Source organism: Engraulis encrasicolus, chromosome 10 (assembly GCF_034702125.1).
Source record: "Engraulis encrasicolus isolate BLACKSEA-1 chromosome 10, IST_EnEncr_1.0, whole genome shotgun sequence".
NCBI lineage: Eukaryota > Metazoa > Chordata > Actinopteri > Clupeiformes > Engraulidae > Engraulis > Engraulis encrasicolus.
The window spans coordinates 17,633,524-17,654,776 of NC_085866.1; the positions used below are offsets into that span (position 1 = coordinate 17,633,524).

The 21,253-nt window shown below is 42.0% G+C and overlaps 1 protein-coding gene across 3 annotated transcripts; it reads right to left on the reverse strand.

The window, feature by feature from the left end:
• Positions 1-492: 492 nt before the first annotated feature.
• Positions 493-19,752, reverse strand: acss2 (acyl-CoA synthetase short chain family member 2). Of its 3 annotated transcripts, none has more exons than XM_063208243.1 (20): positions 19,583-19,752; positions 18,930-19,098; positions 18,295-18,490; positions 15,435-15,526; positions 15,100-15,203; positions 14,633-14,705; positions 13,910-13,985; positions 13,598-13,706; positions 13,028-13,072; positions 8,641-8,778; positions 7,977-8,147; positions 7,610-7,743; positions 6,866-6,998; positions 5,799-5,855; positions 5,494-5,574; positions 4,268-4,376; positions 3,875-3,943; positions 3,343-3,519; positions 1,187-1,261; positions 493-702 (listed from the first exon to the last, which is right to left on the reverse strand). In XM_063208243.1, exons 2-20 carry the CDS (start codon positions 19,054-19,056, stop codon positions 575-577), a joined length of 2,094 nt encoding a protein of 697 aa, XP_063064313.1. In that variant the 5' UTR covers positions 19,057-19,098; positions 19,583-19,752; the 3' UTR covers positions 493-574. The 3 variants fall into 3 exon arrangements, with proteins under 3 accessions (XP_063064313.1, XP_063064312.1, XP_063064314.1); XM_063208242.1 differs by having other exon boundaries at positions 13,028-13,075; XM_063208244.1 differs by lacking the exon at positions 13,028-13,072.
• Positions 19,753-21,253: the final 1,501 nt, after the last annotated feature.

Sequence of the window (21,253 nt, forward strand, 5' to 3'; positions counted from 1 at the left end):
TGTCCCAACGGTCAGCTCCTTAGAGGATAGAGACATGGCTCCGTTCATTACGATGAAAATGGATGTCAAGCGAATTGAGAATCCTATGTCAGACAAGGATACAAAGGACAAAAATAAAGTAAAACAAATCTACAAAAAAAATCAAGGGAACATTATAAAAAAAACAAAAGCAAAAAACATGGTTTAAAATGAAAATATTTCTAATATACAGATCTCCTGCCCCTCATTCAGGTCCTAGATATTTCTTTTCATTAGCTTTTTTTTCCTTCTTAGTCTTATTTTTTTTTTTAACTTAAGATTTTGCTTTCTTGTCTGAAGAGGTCACAGGCTTCCCTGGCAGTCTGGTCTCCAACATGTAATTTATACATCTCAAGGGATTCTTCTCCACGTTCCATCCCTCACCCAAACGTCTAAAGCTCTACCATACCCTATCCCATCCTTACCCCCTCCTATAGACTACACCCTCCCCTTCCCTTCCCATCCCATCCCTCCTCGTCCCTTCCCTTCCCTGCGGCATCCACAGTCCCTACTGGATGTTGGAGGCCGCTGTAGTGGGCTGGCCCCCTCCTACAGGTCACACCGCTGTGCCGCAGCGGTTCTGGAAGAGCTGCTCGATGACGGAGCTGTCGGCCAGCGTGGACACATCGCCCAGGTCGCGCTCGTTGCAGGCGATCTTACGCAGCACGCGCCGCATGATCTTACCTGCCAGAGAAGAGGATTAGATTAGACTCTCTATTGCCCCATAAGGATATTTGTTTTCATATCAGACAGGTCAGTTCCATCAGGATCAGCATTAGTCAGATCGCATATACAAGTACATACATACAGTATAGACACCAGTTACATGTACACATAATCATCCTCATCCATCCACATACTGTATATTATCCATATACTCCTCTCCTCCACAAACTTTTACCATCCCCTCTCATTAACCCAGCTATGCCACCACACATACATTACTCCACATCAAACACATAGATTCACTCATTAGGTAAGATTAGGTAAAGAGCAGGTAAGAGACCACCAGGGGAGAGCAGAGAACAGGTTTTTCAGTAACAAGACCTACTCGAAATAAGACTACTAGAAAGTCCTATATCAACACTCCATTTGCCAATTATAAATTCATACCCACACACATTTCTTCAGTAGACAATGTGAACTTTTTTAAAGTCATTCAATTTACCTGATCTTGTTTTGGGAAGGCCTGGTGCGTTCTGGATGTAATCAGGCGTAGCAATGGCACCGATCTTTTCTCTCACTGTAGGAGAGAAACCACATCAGACCTCAGAGAAAGCTTACAGCAGCAATCTGCATTGTCCTACACAACTTGTTGGAAGACTTGTTGCTTGTTTGTCTGTCTGTCAGCAGGATAACTCAAAAAGTTATGAACGGATTTGGAAGAAACACTGTGGAGTTACTGGAAATGACAAAAGGAACAAGTTTAAACTTTGGTGGTGATCTGGATCACGATCCGTAAAAAAAATAAAATCTTCATTGCGGGACAGGGCAAATTTTGACATTCCAGTTTCTAACTCCACAATAAGGGCGCGATCACACAGAACGCGGATTTTACAGTAGGAGGCGGATGTATTCTATTGTTTGTCAATGAAAATGAGCGGATTACGCGTCTGATATCAGCGCAAGGCGGGTTGCGGATTCTCCGCCTCTCCGCACCGGGCGGATCGAGTTGAAAAAAGTTCAACTCAAGGCGGAAAACCCGCGGCGGATTTCCAGATGTTCGATAGGAGACCGTTATCAACATTCACATCAGATTCCCTATCCAACGTTAGGAGAGCAAGGAAAGAGCTCGTCTTCTATTAATTTTACATAGATGAATGGACAAAGCATTTTGTGTATGTTTTCACATCATTTAATGACACAACACCATCGGTTAGGCTACGTTGCGAGTGACAGTTGTCGTTACGTTGCCTAGTCACCGCATTCGAATAGGCAGTGGATCCGCGCTTGGGTGTGGTCAGTTCTGATTAATCAGCTGGACGCGCATCGCGGATTGTAGGCAGAAACCCGCGTCCGGTGTGATCGCGCCCTAAGAAGGGGGAAACACTTGAAAAAAAAAAATAGGGTGTAACAGTCAAATGTCCTTCCTTGGCGGAGGTCTGCACTCTCTGAGTGCATTTCTAGTTGTTACTATAGATCATATTACAACCCCTGGCAAAAAGTATGGAATCAGCTGTTGATGTTCATTCAGTCGTTATAATGTTGTAGAAAGAACAGCGGATTACAGACAAAACAAAAAACTGAAGTCATTTCAAAGGTAATTACCTGGCTTTAAGAAACACTAAAGAAAAACAGCTGTTATGGAATCACTAAATTCCGAAGAAAAAAAATATGTAGGAGAGCTGGTGCAACAAAGTTCTTGAAGTGTTCTTTTGTTTGTTTGTTTTTCACGATTCCACATTTGTTCCTTGGAATTGAGTTTTTCCATATTTTTTACCTTATGCATGCTGTACAAAAGTTACCATTACTTCCTAACACAATCGTTTTTTCTTTCTTTCTTTTAGCCTTAGAGCCATACAGTTGCCTTTTGAAATGACTTCAGTTTTGTGTCATGTCTGTGATCTGCATTTTTCTACAAAATTAAAAGCAACTGAAATAACATCCTCCAAAACAGGTGATTGATTCCATACTTTATTTTGCCAGGGATTGAATTATTACAATAATCAGCAATTCAATAGCAGTTAGAGGCAATTCTAAATTACAATAGCAAATGCATTTCGGAGGGAGCCTCTCTGTATAGCAGACGACTCTGAAAACTCTAACTCCAAATCTAATGCATCATCAATAAGGATGATGATCAGTGGATGCCTCATTTGTCACAGTGCTTGAAGTCTCGACAGGTCTCGGTCAGATCTATTACTACATTTACCACATCCCTATGATCCCAGGGTTGCTAGACATGATTGAAAACAATAAACCACCCAAGCGCTCTGTAGACCCGGGATGTCAAACTCAGGCCCGGGGTACAGATCTGGCCCGCAGTGTCATTTTATTTGCCCAATTTTAGTCTTTTTTAAAAATGTAAATTTGAGTTCGGCCCATGACTTTGTTTCAGATTTTTATTTTGAACTTGTTACACTCCACCACCATGGGCACCTGACCTTGCTGCTTGAGCTCGAGTTAGAGTTTTCAGAGTTGTCTAACAGTTATATATTTATACATTATATATATTTTTTAAACTCCAAATCTAATGCATTGTGGATAAGGATGATGTACTGACCTTACTGCTTGAACTCGAGTTAGAGTTTTCAGAGTTGTCCAACAGTTATATATTTCAAAACTCCAAATCTAATGCATTGTGGATAAGGATGATGTCCTGACCTTGCTGCTTGAGCTGGGCCTCCAGCGTGTGGTTGTAGCTGACTCCATCTCTGAGTGTGACGAAGCAGTAGAGGCTCTCGCCCTTGACGGGGTGCGGCCTGCCCACCACTGCCGCCTCCGCCACGGCTTCATGGGCCACCAGCGCCGACTCCACTTCCGCCGTACTCAACAGGTGGCCTTGAAATCATGAGAGACGTCATATGTAGAGACAGAATATGTCTGTAATGTACAGTGGAATGTAGAATACCATCTGTTTGGAAGGTGCTCAGTGAACGAAAATTTGACAAACAACTACTAAACTACACACAGTCCAATCACTCAAGCTTCAGATGGTTCAGAATCAAGGCGTCAGTTCGAGTAAAAATGCAAGGATAATGCACACACCTCAGACGGTCTAAAGAAAGGCCCAAGACGTCACTGATGAATGGATTTATAAATGGGAGCTCATCAGTGTGTGTATCACCCTTGCAATTCAACTACTAACTACCTCACAATCGGTACCAAGAGCAAAGACAACTTCAGCACAGCTCACCGGACACATTGAGCATGTCGTCTATCCTCCCGGTGATCCAGTAGTATCCATCCTTATCCCTCCGGCACCCTGGAAGAACAATTAGGAAGTCTGTCAGTCCTGTCTCCACTGTAAAATTTGAGTGGTATATCCTGCTGTATTTTTTTAAAGGATTTTTCTTTTTTTTGTGTGTTTTTCGACTTTATTTGATAGGAAAGTGTGAGAGGTGGACAGGAAGCGAATTGGGAGAGACGGGGAGGGGTTGGCAAAGGACCCGGGCCGGGAATCGAACCCGAGTCAGCTGCATAGCAGGCGAGTGCCCTACCGGTTGGCCCTGCCCTATGAAATGATGTTAAGACATGTGCTACTGGGGTGGTCCCTGTACAAAAGCAAGAGTAAAAAAAAGAAGCTCACCGTCTCCTGTGACGTAGTAGCCAGGGAATTTCTTGAAGTAGGTGGTCTCAAACCTGGCCTGGTTCCCATACACCGTCCTCATCACACCAGGCCATGGCTGTTTGAACACCTGTGGGAAGGGTTTAGGGAATTTTGAACCGGAACCTACAGTATAACAGTGTTGTGATGGTTACATACTGTGTACATAATCAGATAAATGAGAAGACGAGGCACAAAGGTAATGGTAATGTACTGTAGAAGGATACAATGGATACAATGGATACAAGGAAACAAGGGAACAAGGGTAGCTTATTATCACACGCATAGAGCCACTTCTGTGAAGCATGCAGCAAATTGAATTGGCCTGTACAAAAAGTGTGCGGGGGGGGGGGGGGGTTCAACTATTAAGCGTTCTATGAGTTCATAATTCTGAAAGAATCTTTTCCTCAGTCTTTATGTCCTTGCCTTAAGACAGCAGAGACTCCTTACAGACTTTAGTTTCTAAACAGTCCATGGTTAGGATGGGATTTGGGCTTAGGACTTCACTCTCCTTGTGTATAAATCCTTCAGAGGTGCACAGATACACGGCTCAGCAGACTCTTTGTAATGCATTAGTCGCACAATATGGAGTTTCCATCCCATGTTGTAATGCACAATGTTAAGACACTGATGCTGATGCATAGAGGGATTTCAGAATGGGTGTTGAAACTCTGAATTTCCTCAACAGGTTTACGAAATACAATCGTAGTTGGGATTTTTTTTTTTTGATGTTTGTTGTCCAAGACAAGTCATTACTGAAATGTACCCCAAGGCATCTTAAACTTTCTAAAATCTCTACAGGATGATCAGATTGCAGTTGGGAGTGGAGTTCTCCTTTTGTTTTCGGTAGGCCACCATCATTTCTATGGTTTTCCTGACGTTTAGTGCCAAATAGTTGACCTGGCACCACTGTGTTATGTCCCTCCACTTGTTTCAGGCATTCATGTCCATTATTGTTCCTGATCAGGCCCACAACCACAGTGCCATCAGCAAACTTTATAATGGACGTCTGACTGCAAATGCAGGACACACTTTTCGGACACATGCTGCGGATCCGAGAATCGGTACAAGCACACAATTATAGCAGTGTGTGCATTGGCAAAATCACTCCTAAAAGGCATTACACTTGAAACTCACAGAGTGGTACACAATGCTCACTGACATACTCACACAATACCAGTTCAAGATATGAGAGTACGTAGACTTACTAGGTAACCCTCATTTGGTCCCTCCAGCTCCTCACCCGACTCATTCAGAATGGCAGGAACTACACCAAAGAATGGAAATGTCTGTAAGGGGGAAACAAATAGCTGTTACACCACTGGGTCCATATCTGGGTGGTCATTAAAACATTCTTAGGAACATATTCTTAGCTGAACTGCGCAGTGCGCTCACTATTCAAAATAACATGTATTAGAGATTACGTTTAATTCAGCATATTCTCTTTTTTTTGTTGATGAAGTCACTTTCCGCTCATAAATCAGGAATCTCTTCCAGGAGGGGAAAGACTCACCGCTGATCCCGGCTTCATGGGTGTGGCTGCAGGAAGTGGTGTCAACACGTGTCCACCCTACAACACACACAAAACATTTGGGTCATCATATTTTTAGATCAGCACCCCCCAAGTCATAGTGATTTATCATCTCTTACACACATATTGGCCCAAATATAAGACGATGCTAAATAAGATGATCCCCTTTTTGCAAGTTCAAGTTTTTTAAAGACCAAAATTTAGTTTCTGTGCTTTGAGAAAATCGTCCATGACCACTTTATAATAGAGCACAGAGATGGCTACTCAGCAGAGATTCCTGGCATTTCATTGTTCACTTGGAGACAGGCACCACTCTCTTGCAGAGATGATCATTGAATGGCTTTTGTTGACAACAGCATACAAAACATACAGGTGGTTCGTCTAACTGGCATTATTTTCTGTGCATCAGTTTTAAATGGCAGAGTCAGGTGGCCAGCGAAAGCAAAGGGAGCAAAAGCAGAAGCGTGAGTAAAAGCAGAGCGATGAGTCACAATTGAAAGGTGCTTTTTTCCGACTCGTGCTGTCCGTCAGCTCTGCGTTGACATTGACAGCTGACAGACGTCTGATTAGCTTTAATAAATTAACGAGGATAGAATCTATACATTTTATGTGGAAAAGACTATTTCTTGACCTCTCCATTATTGAGCGTTGTGGCATAATTGTAAAGGTCGATGTCCGAATCATTCAGGTTGTTGTCGCCATTTTGTTTAGTCCGCAAACACAAGATGATCTTCCTATTTAAAGTGTTATACTTAGAACAAATCTATTACATTTGGGCAAATGCTGTTTTATAATATAAAATATTCCATAGAATCTAAATAATGAAACACCTTCAATAATGAGGACACATGGAATACAACTGGGACAAAACAAAAAGTATGTTGTCTGTGTGTTGGGGAAGAGAGAGACTTATGGACAGAGAAGAACAGACAGGGGGGAGAGCAAAAGAGAGAGAGAGAGAGAGAGAGAGAGAGAGAGAGAGAGAGAGAGAGAGAGAGAGAGAGAGAGAGAGAGATGATGTCCCCCTAAATAGTGTGCCCATTTCTAACCGTTTCTGTCTGCCAGAAGGTATCCACCACAGGGCACCTCCTCTCCCCGACCACGTTGTAGTACCACTGCCACGCCTCAGGGTTGATGGGCTCACCCACCGTGCCCAGAACCTTCAGGGAGTCTCGCTTGCATCTGTGGAACACACAAAACAAAACTCTGGACTCAAGAACATTAAGGCCCTGTACTTTTAGAACTCAATGCCCTTTTTACACACACAGAAACTAGGGGTGTGCAAAATAATCGTCATATCGATGCATCGTGATACTTACTCTCACGATACAATGCATCGATTCATGACAAGGTATCGTGATACTTATTTTCTCAATATACTGCATGGATTCATGACAATTGATTATTTGATAACAATAAAATTCGATTTGCCACGGGTTATATTGTTCAGTAGAGAATAGGTGATATTTCTGTTGTGATGTAAGCTCTCTCCCAGATGATAGAATGCTTAAATAGAATGAACTGACTTAAGAAAGCTACACAGCAACTGACAAATAAACTGTATTTTACACATTTACTGAAGTAAATATCGCAATGCATCACAGTAGTACATGAATCGCAATGCATCGTGATAGAATCGCATCGTGGCATGTGTATCGTGATGCGCATCGAATCGTGAACCCTTTGCCAATACCCACCCCTAACAGAAACACATACACACACATTCAAATGCATACAAACAGGCATACAAACAAATGACAAAGTTAGAAACATTGCCTCTTTCCTGAACTCACTTCTGCACAGGCTCACTGCCGTACTTCATGAGGAGGCGGATGGCAGTTGGGGCGGTGTAGAACTTGGTGACGTGGTACTTGTCCACAATCTCCCACATGCGGCTCACCTCTGGGTAGGTGGGTAGACCCTCAAACTGGGTTGGGGAAAATGAAAAGGTAAAGCCACATGTCATGTACAGCTGGGGTATGTCTGTTCCATTTTAAACTACTTTTAACTTTTGTACAACAGACGAGAGAAATTGTCTTTGGCATTTTTGTTTTCCGTGAAATCACCTTTTACCATGTTCACCAACACAAACGTAGATCTCATACACACATTCATATGTTTAAAATGGGACTTGCCCCCCTCCCTCCCTCCCTCCCTCACCAAAACGCTGGTGGCCCCGTTGGCCAGAGGGCCGTAGGTGATGTAAGAGTGGCCTGTAATCCAGCCGATGTCCGCCGTGCACCAGTAGACGTCAGACGGCTGATAGTCGAACACCAGCTTGAAGGTGGTGGCCGTGTATAGCATGTAGCCACTCACTGTATGCAGCACGCCCTGATGAGACGAGGGCCAATACAGAGAGACAGACAGAGAGAGAGAAAAGAACGGAGAGGAAGATCAACTTAAGGTTGGAATAGGGGATGATGGTAAAGGATGGAAGAACTAACATGACATTATGTTTGAAAGCTGCGACTGTACAACTATGAAATGGCAGAAATAGGGGGCAGCAAACGGGAAGGCAGGTCCAACACTATAAGGCCAGAGGTATAATTAGCATAAATCCCAAATAAGGACAGAATGGCTACTGGAATAAGCTGCAGCACATCAGTACGTACATTCCATAAGTTTCTTTACAAAAAAAAGCTTAAAATCTTAAACTAAAACCATGCAATTACTCGGAAGAAGACCTATTGAGGCAGTCAGACTTACAAGAGTAGAGTTTTGGGGTGGGTTTGGGAGAAAGTGTGATTGAGTGGAAGGTGATAAAAGAGTGGGGTGTCTGAAGCTAAGCTGGTGTAATATGGAGGAAAAAGGGGGTGCGTAATACTTTTGGTTTCCCTGTGGAGCCACTTGTGTAAAGGATAAAGAGGGGGTCCTCTGAGTCACACCACTCGGGCTCACACTCATCCGACACTCCACACATCAGCGTGTGCCAACACAGATCCACCTCCGGATTCCAAGACACCTACAACGCAATGGAGACACAGAAACAGAGAGTTCACAAGAACACCACACTTTCAACATCTCCACACAGAATTAACCAGCCGGGGGTTATTGTGTGTGTTCGGCTGTGACAGAGAGAGATATAGAGTGTGAGTGACAATGGCCATGCATATGCTTGGAACACCAAGAAAATGTACGGCTGTACATTTTCAGCGACAACAAGACTTGATTTCCAAAGCAAAAACTGAACAAAGGAAATATTTCTGATCTGTTATTGATGGCATGCTCATTGATGGCCAACACCCATCTGCTAATTCTATGTCTGCCCAGGAGGGCACAAGGAGAACGACTGAAAGAACAGTCCCTGGAAAACGCAAACTGTGCAGCTATGATCAATGCTACCCAACTACTACTCGATCTAACCAGAAAGAGTGTTCTGATTATATTCTCCATTGTCTAGCCGAGCCAACTTTAAGTACCAGAGGAAAGGAAAAACATTAAAACAGAGAGAGTGAGGGAGAGAGACGTACATGCTCAGATAAGACAACGGTAACTAACAATGACAAAAAAAAATGCAGAAACATATGGTGAATGTCTACACACTGCAGGTTAGGTTTTGTTCAGAGGGCGAGTGAGAAAGAAAAGATCATGCTCAGATCAGACAAAGCACAGTAACTAATGATAAATAAGTTGCAGTAATACTGCATTGGTAAATGTCCACTACTCGTTTCAGACAGAAGACGCCAACTAAGGGGTACCTCATGCAACTTCCTAATTGTTACACTTTTGCGTCCCAGAGAAATAAACGACCATAAAATCCTTGCAATAACAGAACATGCATAATTTTAAATTAACATGTCGCCCATCATCAACCTTACAGTAGATATAGGCAACTATTGTTTATTAAATTGCATAATTGTACAGTTAATATCAAAACCTGTAAAGCACTTTGTGACTGTTTTGTCTGTGAAAGGCGCTATACCAATAATCTTACTTACTTACACTGTGAATGGCACATTTCAGAGGTGCTCATATGTTTACATACCCCAACATACCCTACGCTTTCTTGGCGATTTCTCACAAAATATGAAGAATTACACAAAACCTTTTTTTCACTCATTGCTAGTGACTGGCATAAGACATTTATTAGCAATTTTCTGTGTTCACGCTTTCAAAAGCATGATCACAACCCAAACTACCCAAATGGCCCTGTTCAAAAGTTTACATACCCTAGTTTCTGATGCTGAATATGGCCCTGTTTAACATCAGGGACCGCTCTAAATTGTTTGTGGTAGTTGTGGATAAGGCTCTTAATGTTCTCAGATGACAAAACAGCACATTCTTCCTGGCAGAATGGTTGTTTCCTATAATATTTTGGGTGTCTTGCTGGAACCTCACATTTGAGGTTTCCCCTGAATGGCTCAATGATGTTGAGATCAGGAGAGTGAAACGGTCGCTCAAAAACTTCATTTTATTCTTTCTGAAGCTAATGACGGGTTGATTTGGCTTTCTGTGTTGAAATATTGTCATGTTGGCATGTCCAAACAATGGACCATGTGCAGTTTCAAGGCTGATGTGTGTCAAGTTTCCTCCAGTATTTTTCACAGGGCAATGTATTCATCATTCTGTGAGTATGGACCAAAAGTATAGTGTATTTGTAACTCAAATGTCCCCATTGACATCAGTAGTCCATGACCATGTTTCACAGAAGGGATGGTGTAACTTTCATCATAGGCTCTGTTGACTGTTCTCCAAATGGTACTGTTAATAGTGGCTGAAAAAAGTTCCATATTGAGCTCATTTTTCCAAATGACTTTGTCACAAGCATTCTGATGCTTCTCACTATGCTATTTGGTGTATCATATGCGAAATAACATGTCTGCATTTTTGTAGTAATGGCTTTCTCCTGGCAACCGCCAACATCTTTCCTCAAGTGCCTCTTTGCTGTACAGTTTAAAACATTTTTTCATGTTGTCCTATATTTCACCTGAAGTTATTTTTTGGTTGTCCTATGCCTCCTGAACAATGTCCCTTGCAACGATCATTGCAGTGCAATGATTCCCTTGCCCAATGGCTTGATTCCAACCAAACCCTCTCATATTGCATTTCTGAATTGAAATTCCAACATTGCCAACATGACAATATTTTGACACAGAAAGCCAAATCAACCCGTCATTAGCTTCAGAAAGAATAAAATGAAGGTTTTTGAGCGACCATCTCACTCATCTCAACATCATTGAGCCACTCAGGGGAAACCTCAAATATGAGGTTCCAGCAAGACACCTTAAGATATTATAGGAAACAACCATTCTGCCAGGAAGAATGTGCTGTTTTGTCATCTGAGAATATTAAGAGCCTTATCCACAACTACCACAAACAATTTAGAGCGGTCCTTGATGTTAAACAGGGCCATATTCAGCATCAGAAACTAGGGTATGTAAACTTTTGAACAGGGTCATTTGGGTAGTTTGGATTGTGATCATGCTTTTGAAAGAGTAAACACAGAATATTGCTAATAAATGTCTTAAGCCAGTCACTAGCAATGAGTGAAAAAAAAGGTTTTGTGTAATCCTTCATATTTTGTGAGAAATCGCAGAGAAAGCGTATATTCTGCTGGGGTATGTAAACATATGAGCACCACTGTATAGTATGATCACACATATGCGCTGCATTCCCATTCAATTTACATTTGATTAGATCACTTGGCACTGACGTGGCACAGGGTTCACCCTAGTTGCCATCTTCTTTCTGAAGCGAGTAGTGGACATTTACCAATGCAGCATTATTGCAATTTATTAGTCCAAAATTTCTAAAGATGAAAATGTAGTGATTCAGTGGAATCATCCCTAAATCCAAGACAGAGACAACAAAACAAGACCAGAAAGCTCTTATTCACTAAAAAGTGTTGCTGACACAGGCTGGATGGTTTGTAAAAAATGCACTGGCCATGGATATAGAGCATTGCAGAGCAACAGAGTAGGGGTCAAGTGGGACTCTAATCATATTATAATCTTGATTGAGAGGATGATCAGCATTATTACATCATTCATATAAATACTAATAATACAAAAATATTCACAAGTCAGGGTTTGGGACCAGTGTGGTAAAAGAAAGGTGGTATTTTAACATCACACTTTGGTCCTGTATAGGACATGCATGACACTAACTATGCTTGGGCTGTGTCAAATAATCAGTTTGTAAAGTAGAGTAGAGAACAGAGCTAGTGAGGGTAACCAGCCATGATGCTCTGGAGACCAGACGGGACAGGTGTTACAGGACAGACAAGAAAACAAGACACTCAGTGAGACTGAGAGAGCCAAACATTGTGTGAGCTGTCTGTGAGCCCGATGTTGTGAAAATATATACTAGGGGTGGGAATTAACACAATAACAATTAATATCAATGAAATTAACTGATTAATAAAAATATGAACTCATTTTATTCATGTAACAATTGCAGAGCACAGAACTAGCAAGTGTTCTACAAGCCTCTACTACGGTCTGGCTGTTTTAGATCCTACTGCTACCTTCCCATACACTTAATATAACTTCTTGTAAAGTTTAGTTTTTCATTTCCTTTATGTACACTGACATTGACTCAGCTGGCTTAGCAGAAATTTAATTTTAAACCATTTCATCCTGGCAACATTAACTACTGGTCTGTTCACCACTAGACATCTCCCCTGCTCTGCTCAGGCTTCCTGCACCGTTGACACCCAAAGACTGCTCATCCCCATGACAACACAAACTTCCTCTAACTAACAAAATACAGTTCCTGTACACCGTAGCATTTTCAGATGTGGAGAAATGACTGTTTATTAGGCAAGTGCCAAGACTAACGTTTCCACGCTGTCATGTTTTCTTCAGAGTCTGTTGAACTCTGCTGAAACGTTTTGGCACTTGTCCAATAACACAGTCATTTTTCCACATCTGAAGATGCTCTGGTGACTCTTCCTCGCCTGCTATTACTAGTCCTTTCCCGTGGCGCATCAGATTGTGAAGTACAGGAGCACGGAGGATATCTCCCGTTTCTACAGTTCCTGTACATTTTGTGCTACATAATTGCTTACTGCCAAGTTGCTGTCATTTCAAATAAAACAAAAAAATTAATAAGTAAATTAAATAAAACAATTTGATGAAAATATAGACAATTAAAAAATAGATTAATTGATAATATTTAAGTTGTGTATTTCTCCCACCCCTAATACATAAATATACACAACATAAGACAAGAAAATAACACAGTGGAAGAACAGGGTCTATGTGAAATACCTGTGCAGCGGGGCGGACCCTCGTTACTCTTTCTTTCTGTTTCTCCTGCTAGAAAAGGGGTTAATGGAAAGGTTATTTCAACACAAAACTGGAAAAAGGGGGGGAGAAAGAGGGTCACATGGTAACAATTTAAAATGCAGGATCTAACACATAGCACCAGTTTGCATGCTGACACACGTCCTCAGTGATATCAGACCATGTGGTCTCGAGTACCAGGGAGAGCGTCTGTGAACATGTGAAGGGTCTATGGCATCAAACCCCCCAGTCTTAAATGTTACCCGTCATGTCAGGGGTGTATTGCAACCAAACAATAACCCAAATTAAGGTGAAAACAGAAGGCTTGCATACAGAAACAGAACAAGAAAAGAGTCACAAGTCACAAAATAAAACAACACATATAAAAATAAAGAAACATGTATATGTACATTTAGGGAAAAGGTTGTTACAGAAGTTAGTTTGGTGGCAAAGAAAACAAAATGGGCAAAAAAAGGCCAACGAAATAGTGTTAAACAACAAACGTGGAGCCCGAGAGAAGAGAATGTGGAAGGAGGCGAGGGGGCAGGCTCTCACCTGGAGGTCTGGGCAGGGTCGCTTGGCAGGCGGGGACTGGGAGCCAGGAGACGCAGCCTCGTCTTTACACAGGTGCTTGAGCATAATGCACTTTTTCAGACAAACACCCCTGTGTGTGTGCATGCATGCAGATTGGAGTGGGTGGGCGAGGTTGGGAATTAAAAGGGAGAGACGAATGAAAATTAATTTGTCACTTCAAAAGCTCAACAAGTGCCATAGATAATGATTTTGCAACGTGTTGCGCAATATCTTGCAAACTACATCAGACTGTTATGTAGGGTATGGTAAGTGGAGTGTCTGCATAGCTCTTACTTGTCCCTGCATTTCTGCAGAGCATCATCCGCAATCACCTTCAGGTTGATCAGCTTATCTCCTCTATAAAAGCCATCTGAGAATGGAAGAGGACGGGACACCCAACAAGGAGAAACAATATTAGTACATATACAACCAATCACACCTACTGTACAAAGCAAAACATAAGATGCATGTGAGATGCATGTAAGATGCATGTGCAGTGTGAGGTCCTAAACATTCAGCAGCGGGAAAACTGTTTGACACGCAATGCAGAGTTAATGTGTAGTCAGCGGCCTGCAGTAAAGGAGGGCAGTAATGAGGCATGACCACCCTTCAGTCAAAACCAAAGCCCCTCAACTAAATGGGGTTTGATGCTAAGCAGATTAGCTGCTCACCAAATCCACACTGTGGTGAGGAGTGCAGTTTGAGGAGTGAGCTCCCAAAATCGGATCACCTTCAAAGTTTAGATCAAAGCTTTTTTGATAATTACTGTCAAAATATTAATTCACAGCAACTACTCAGACAAGATGGACAGTGGCCATTAGATGAGCCCTTTTAACCTTCGGACAAAACAAAATCAAGGTCAAATGTCAAAATGATTATTTTTGTCAGAACTCTAATTTACTAAAAAAATAACACCAATATTTCCTTTTTCTTTCTGTATGACACAATCCTATCAGTTGGAATAAATAAAATGTTCTGTGCTGGTTGTGGCATTCCCTTCTGATTATTGTTACTTACCAGCAGTGATGAGCAATGAACATTGCGAGTCCATGATTCTCTCACACAGGGACTCTGCAGAAAATCCAGCAAACTGAACCGCAAAAACACACACACACACACACCTCAAGGTTTTGCCTCATTCCTCATATTCTACCGGAAAAATGATCAATTCTGTCGGGTTGCATCTACTTTTGAGCCAAGTGTTAATATGCCTGGCTCTCACCAGATCTGTGTAATTCAGAACAGCTTCCCCAAGGGCAGCTTCAAGAGGTCTACTCAAAGGTCTCGTGAGCATCACTATTTGGGGAGCTTTGACTAGGAATGAAGTCGACTAATCAGGATCGCCTGGTGGCATTGCCGTTGACGTTATCCTGAAGCGATTGTTTCTGGCAATGGCGCCTTGCGGAACTTGTGAAGAACAGATCTTGCGAGAGCCAGGTTCATTTCACTGTTGTACACCGCTGTAGATTTAAGAGGCCACTTACCACAATGGAGTGCACTGCTCCAATGCGGGCACAGGCCAGCATAGCCACAACCAGCTCCACCACCATGGGCATGTAGATGGACACGCGGTCCCCCTTCTTCACACCTGTGGGATGACCAGGATAGGGAAATACGTCAGGCAGGTCATGTCAGAAATATTTTACCAACAACAATTAAAAAAAAAAAAAAAAAGTTATGTTTAAGCATATCCAATCACAATACAGTAGCACTATGTTACAGGCTCCAGGTTACTTGTAGCATTTTAATGGCAGTGAACTATTTTGTTGTGCTAGTTTGGAAAAACATGACAAATCACATCACCCCTCTACACACAAACCTTGGGACTTGAGGACATTGGCAAACTTGCAGACTTGCTGCAGAAGCTCTCTGTATGTTATTTTCATCTCATCTCCAGGCTCATTCCCTTCCCTGTTGACAAATACAAATATTCACAATATCTATGAGCAGACGGTCAACGATACATATTTGGATTATTATCACAATGTTGTATCATGTAAAAACAGCTTTATTTTCAACTGCCTGTGGCAAAAGTTCGTTTTTTTTACTTTTTATAATACTTTCTACAGTATATTTTTTTCTTATCTTTTCTCTTCAGCACATGAAGGAAAGTTCTTCATAATACTGTGCTAGACGAATCATATTGCTATAGCTATTTCTTTAATGTTGTTGTTGATAAATCTGGGTGCTAATTTTCTAATATAATAGGCAAGTGTTACAGGCAAGTACTGTAGAACACGTTCTGTGACATTTCTGACATTGTGCTGTTTAGCAGGGAGGAGACAACAATGATTTACTACTGGCTTATTGCGGGTGCGGTTTTGCAACACGGGTGAAGCAATCGCTTTAACTGGAAGCTCCCTGGTGCATTTGTCTAGAAATTTATGTGGCTCTTGGCAGCGAGTCCAGAGCAGAGGTTGGCTATGCCCAGAGTCATCCAGGACCTCCCTCTATTTCTAGAGCAATGCAGGACTCACAATAAGCCAAGAGTTACCTAGATACCAACATAATAACCTGGGTATTGTACAAGTCATTTAAAATGAAAAAGTCTTAAAACATTGTATGTGTGCCCTTTACACACACAAGTACATACAACAACAACAACAAAACACATTCAAATACGATACCCATTGACGCATAAACTGAAACTCCAAACGATGCAACAAAATGTAGGAATGCATTGCATCAATTGCTGCATTTGGGAGCAGCACTGCCAACTATTATTTGGATATGAATAATATAAGCTACCTTTATATGCCTAGGCATTGCATACTACTGGTAGAAACACCTAGACATACGTACACCCAATTGCATGGTAGCTGGTAGCGGTCAGTAAAGCACAGGGTAGCACACTCAACATCAAATGAAGAGCTTTGTTGCAAAATTATGTATATCTATTTTGGAACATTTTGGGAAATTGATATTTTTGTATTGGGCATTCCATTGCATTGTATTGCAAAATGCATATTATATAGGTCTTAAAAGTATGTTATCAAGTATTTGCATGGCAAGAATTCACACATAGATGATAGGACTTCTGAACAGTCATTTCCAATAATACAATGCAAAAGTAAAAAAAAATAGTGAATACATCATTTTGCAACGAAACACTTCAAATGTAGATCTTCTGCATCAACATCCAGCAGGCCACCAGAGTCTACAGCTTTATAACCCAAGTCTTGCCATGGGGAAGGGATGTCTTGATGGAGTAACTTCAGCCGTTACAAGGAGATGTCGTAATCTCTCTCACCAACACAAAGCCTCCTTTGATTGGTTGCCTGGACCGCTGCTGCTGCTGTAACAGCAATTGCATTTTCAGGGCAGCAGAATACATGGGCGTAGTGCAGAGGACACATGCTTCCCTGTGTTCCAAACACAGAGCAAGGCCTGTTTTAACCAAGCTCAATTCTGTTTCGTGCATTCTACTAATGACAATTGGTTGAAATAAACAATGCCCTTTGGGATGTTGCAACACACACAAGAATTAAGGCAAAGAATGTCATGGCATCCCAAGCACAAATTTCTACCCTCACCACCCATATCAGCTGTTTACACAGCAACACTGCTCCTGATGGCCTAACTGCCCAATACCAGAGCGAGCGTGGGGGAAGCAGCCAAAAGCTGTCACCCAACCACCACCACCACCACCACCACCACCACACACACACAAACACACACACACACACTTAGTTCCACACATAAAAGACAGGAGCACAGGCAAAGGTGCCAGTATATTTCTATGACTTCTGCCTAAGAGCAGATTAGCTGCCTTATGTCCAATCAGAACAGCAAAAGAAAGCCCAAATGCCCATTCAGTTGCGGCATAATACAGACAAAACAGTGACTTTAGGATGCAACTCAGTCTAGCTTTTAGCACGCATGTCACATGAGAAAATGATTCACCCTAGCTGGCATAACTATTTAAATTGCTCCTTAGAGGTCCAGGCAGTGTGTATCATTTTGTTCAAAATTTGTGCTGTTCAGTGTCATCATTTAAATGTGTGCTCATGCCACCACTGATACCTTATCTAAATCACTAGTGGGGAGGAGTGTACAACAATCAGTGGCTTCTGTCCCCTATCAAATTGCCTGCTTTAGTCAATCGACACCACTGACTATCAGCACAGTGGCTCAATTGAGGAAAGAGAGCGCATCCACAAAGTAATAAGTAATGCTGTCTTATCTAAAAAAAAAAATGGTGTGAGGGTTTAAGTCTACAAGCACTGATTCAGGAAGAGTCAAAACTATAATAAGACTAGAATATATTTTTGAATAAGCCAACGTGTAAGATGAAGGCATCTAATTAAAATGACAACAGGGGTAGTTACATCTGAAATGTGGCATAGTGTAGAGAGTAGAGACTGCCACCTAATGCCATGTCTTGTTTGGTGATGCAAAAAATCCTGTGCTGCAGCACAGTACCTTTGGTGTGATGTTTAAATATAAGAAAACTTATAAAAAAAATGAATGAACGAGATCATCAAGACAATCAATAGGCCTATGGCAATCTAATCTACAATGGTGTGTAAGGTGCAGTGAAGATAAATGACCAGGCAAACAGGTGATTATGAAATCTAAACTGAGCTGGCAGGAAGAATAAAACAACACCTTCAGTCAAGTCCAAAGTCCATAAAGGAAATGACACAATGCCTTAAAATATTTGCTTCTTGCACACATACCAGTAAAAAGCGATTCTGTCGCCCAGTTTCTTCTCGTGCACATTGCGATCCAGCACATTGTAGCAGATATTGGTAGTGGCCCCTTCCATGCATTTGATGAATATCTCTCCCTTAGTGACATCGAAGTTGTAGTTCAGAAACTGCCCTGTATGCTTTGTCTTCCAGAAGAAGTCTTTAGCAATGTCACCCCAGAACTCTATAAAACAAACAAACAAATAATAATAATAATAATTTTAGCCATAATATACAACATCTTTCCCATTCTCATTGGTAAGACAAATGTCGCTAATAGAAACCCATTACTTCCACGTCAATGTATTTTTGTTGTTTTATACCAGTGGCTGGCTGACAGAACTACAAGCTTCATTTGACATACCATTAACTTCGAGCCTGTTAATATTGCCACTGTGTGCCTGACCTGCTGTAAGTTATTATTTATTACACCACATTTATAACGGCACGGCGGGTGAAGAAGCGCCGAAAAAATATGATAATACGGAAGGGTGCAAATGAATGAACCTCGAATGACATGGGGGACCCTTCCATGTCATTGCAAGGGGACTAGCTGGCTAGTTAACTCAGCCTTGGGACTGAGTGAAAGTTCTTGCCCCGAATGGATGAAAATAGAAACCTACCGTCAGGGTTCTCAATCGAATTCACATACATGTCCTTGTATTTCTCAAATGTGGCTACATGAGCCTCTTTCTTCAAATCTCCGCTCGCATGAAATACATCTTCCCCTGGTGCTTTGTCCGGGATCATCTTGTTTATCTGGGGACAGCTATGAGTTCACCTCTGTCAAGTCTGTGGGAACAAAACCGTAATAAGCAGACTTGCCAAATCAATTTCCCGGATAACCGGTATATGTCCCACGGAGATTTGATAACTTTATCTGCTTTTCATTGATTATGTTCTAATTGCTTAGCATGCCAATGGGTAAGGTCGCAATAGGGCTATTCAGTTAGCCACTACTTCACTAGCAAGGAACTGTCAGCTAACTTGCAGCGTCTCTCTAGGTTTGCTGATTAAACTCAACACAACTTCCTTCCACCAAGTAATTTAAGTTTTTATTAATGATAATGTTTGGGTGCATGTACCTCCATCTCTAGTAATACGTAGCTTCATGCACATGGTCAACAGGGAAGACAATGCATTGAACATCTGTTAGCAAGCCAGTCGCCAATTACGACCCCTATGTTATGGCTAGCACTCGGCTGTCAAAAAGCGCGAGATCAGGCCGTTAGCAAAAACCTTACGCTCTATACATTGATCATGATCAAACTCCCACCTTTTCAGTTTAACTGCAGGTACCTAACACTGTGCACCAGGATAACCATCGAACCCCTAACTCAACTCGGTTTCAATGCTCAAAACGCTCTTTTCTCTTCCGTCTGATTTACAAGACAACAACACTTGCAGCAGCAGCACTGCTAGACGAACACAGACCAGTAACCTACATGCTCGCTCCACCCATATTTTTCATCCGTAAACTCTCAGTGGCCCCGATGGAACAAAAAGTGACCAATTGGCTGAGTGAAAAAAATGACGCAATCAAAACGTCATACCTCACAAGCGCAAAGACTCGGAGAAATGTCAGATTACTAAATAAAATTTCCACTATGCAATGGCTTTTTCTCCATAAGTAGACCTATGACTTTAACCATACAGTGCCTTGATCATACAACAGGGCTGAAATAGATGTAGTAGGCCTAGGCCAGGGGTTGGCAATTATTTTGGACTAAGGGACACATTGGGTTTTATTAGGCCTATATAGCCTATTAGCCAAAGGGCCGCAGATGTCTTGCATTGGCCTACTTCCATTATGTGAATATAGTGATAATAGTAATAATAATGATGATGATGATGATGATGATGATGATGATGATGATGATACTAATAATACTACTACTACGACTACTAATAATAATAATAAGGATGTATGCCATATACACATCCGACTTCAATTACCACACAAAGACCTGCCACATGCAAAAATTCTCAGATGATACAGCTATTGTGGGGTGCATCAATGATTGCCAGGAAGGAGAGTAGGGTACTGGTGGATAACTTTTTCAGATGGTGCCAAAACACAGCTGCAGCTGAATTCCACCAAAACCAAGTAGATGGTGACTGACTTCAGAAGGACCACCCCACCGTTGGCGGCGGTCTCTATCGAGGGGGAGACAGTGAGACAGTCAGCACCATACAAGTACCTAGGAGTACAGCTGGACATAAACTGGACTGGGCTGCTAACTCAGCTGCACTCTACAGGAAAGGTCAGAGCAGGCTCTTCTTCCTCAGGAAGATGAGATCCTCCAAGGTCTGCAACAGACTCCTACTGATATTTACCAGTCTGCCATGGCTAGTGTCCTGTCCTATAGTATTGCCTGCTTGGGTAGTAGAATTAGGGAAAAGGATGCTGGATGCCTAGACAGGCTGGTGAGGAAAGCTGGGTCTGTGGTGGGCATGGAACGGGAGGCTCTCACTACAACTGTTGAGAAGAGGACCCTGAGCAGACTGGACTCCATACTTGACAATGACAGTCTCCCCCTGCACCTGTTTCTGGCCAATCAGAGAAGTTTGTTCAGACTACAGACTGTGCTATCCCCTGCCGGACAGACAGACTATGGAAGTCCTTTGTCCAAAGGGCCATCCAGCTCTTCAACACCAAACAGAAGCATACACTGAAAGAGATCATCATCGGTGACTGGAGTGCATAAACGACCCATAAGGCAATTGTGCAGAGACATGGATGGCTGTACAGTACTCAATGAGTGCTATATGTTTACTGCAATGTGCAATATGTATTTTTTGTATTGAGTGTATGTTTTAATATTTGTGTATTTATGCAAGCTGTGTGTGTGTGTGTGTGTGTGTGTGTGTGTGTGTGTGTGTGTGTGTGTGTGTGTGTGTGTGTGTGTGTGTGTGTGTGTGTGTGTGTGTGTGAGAGAGAGAGTGA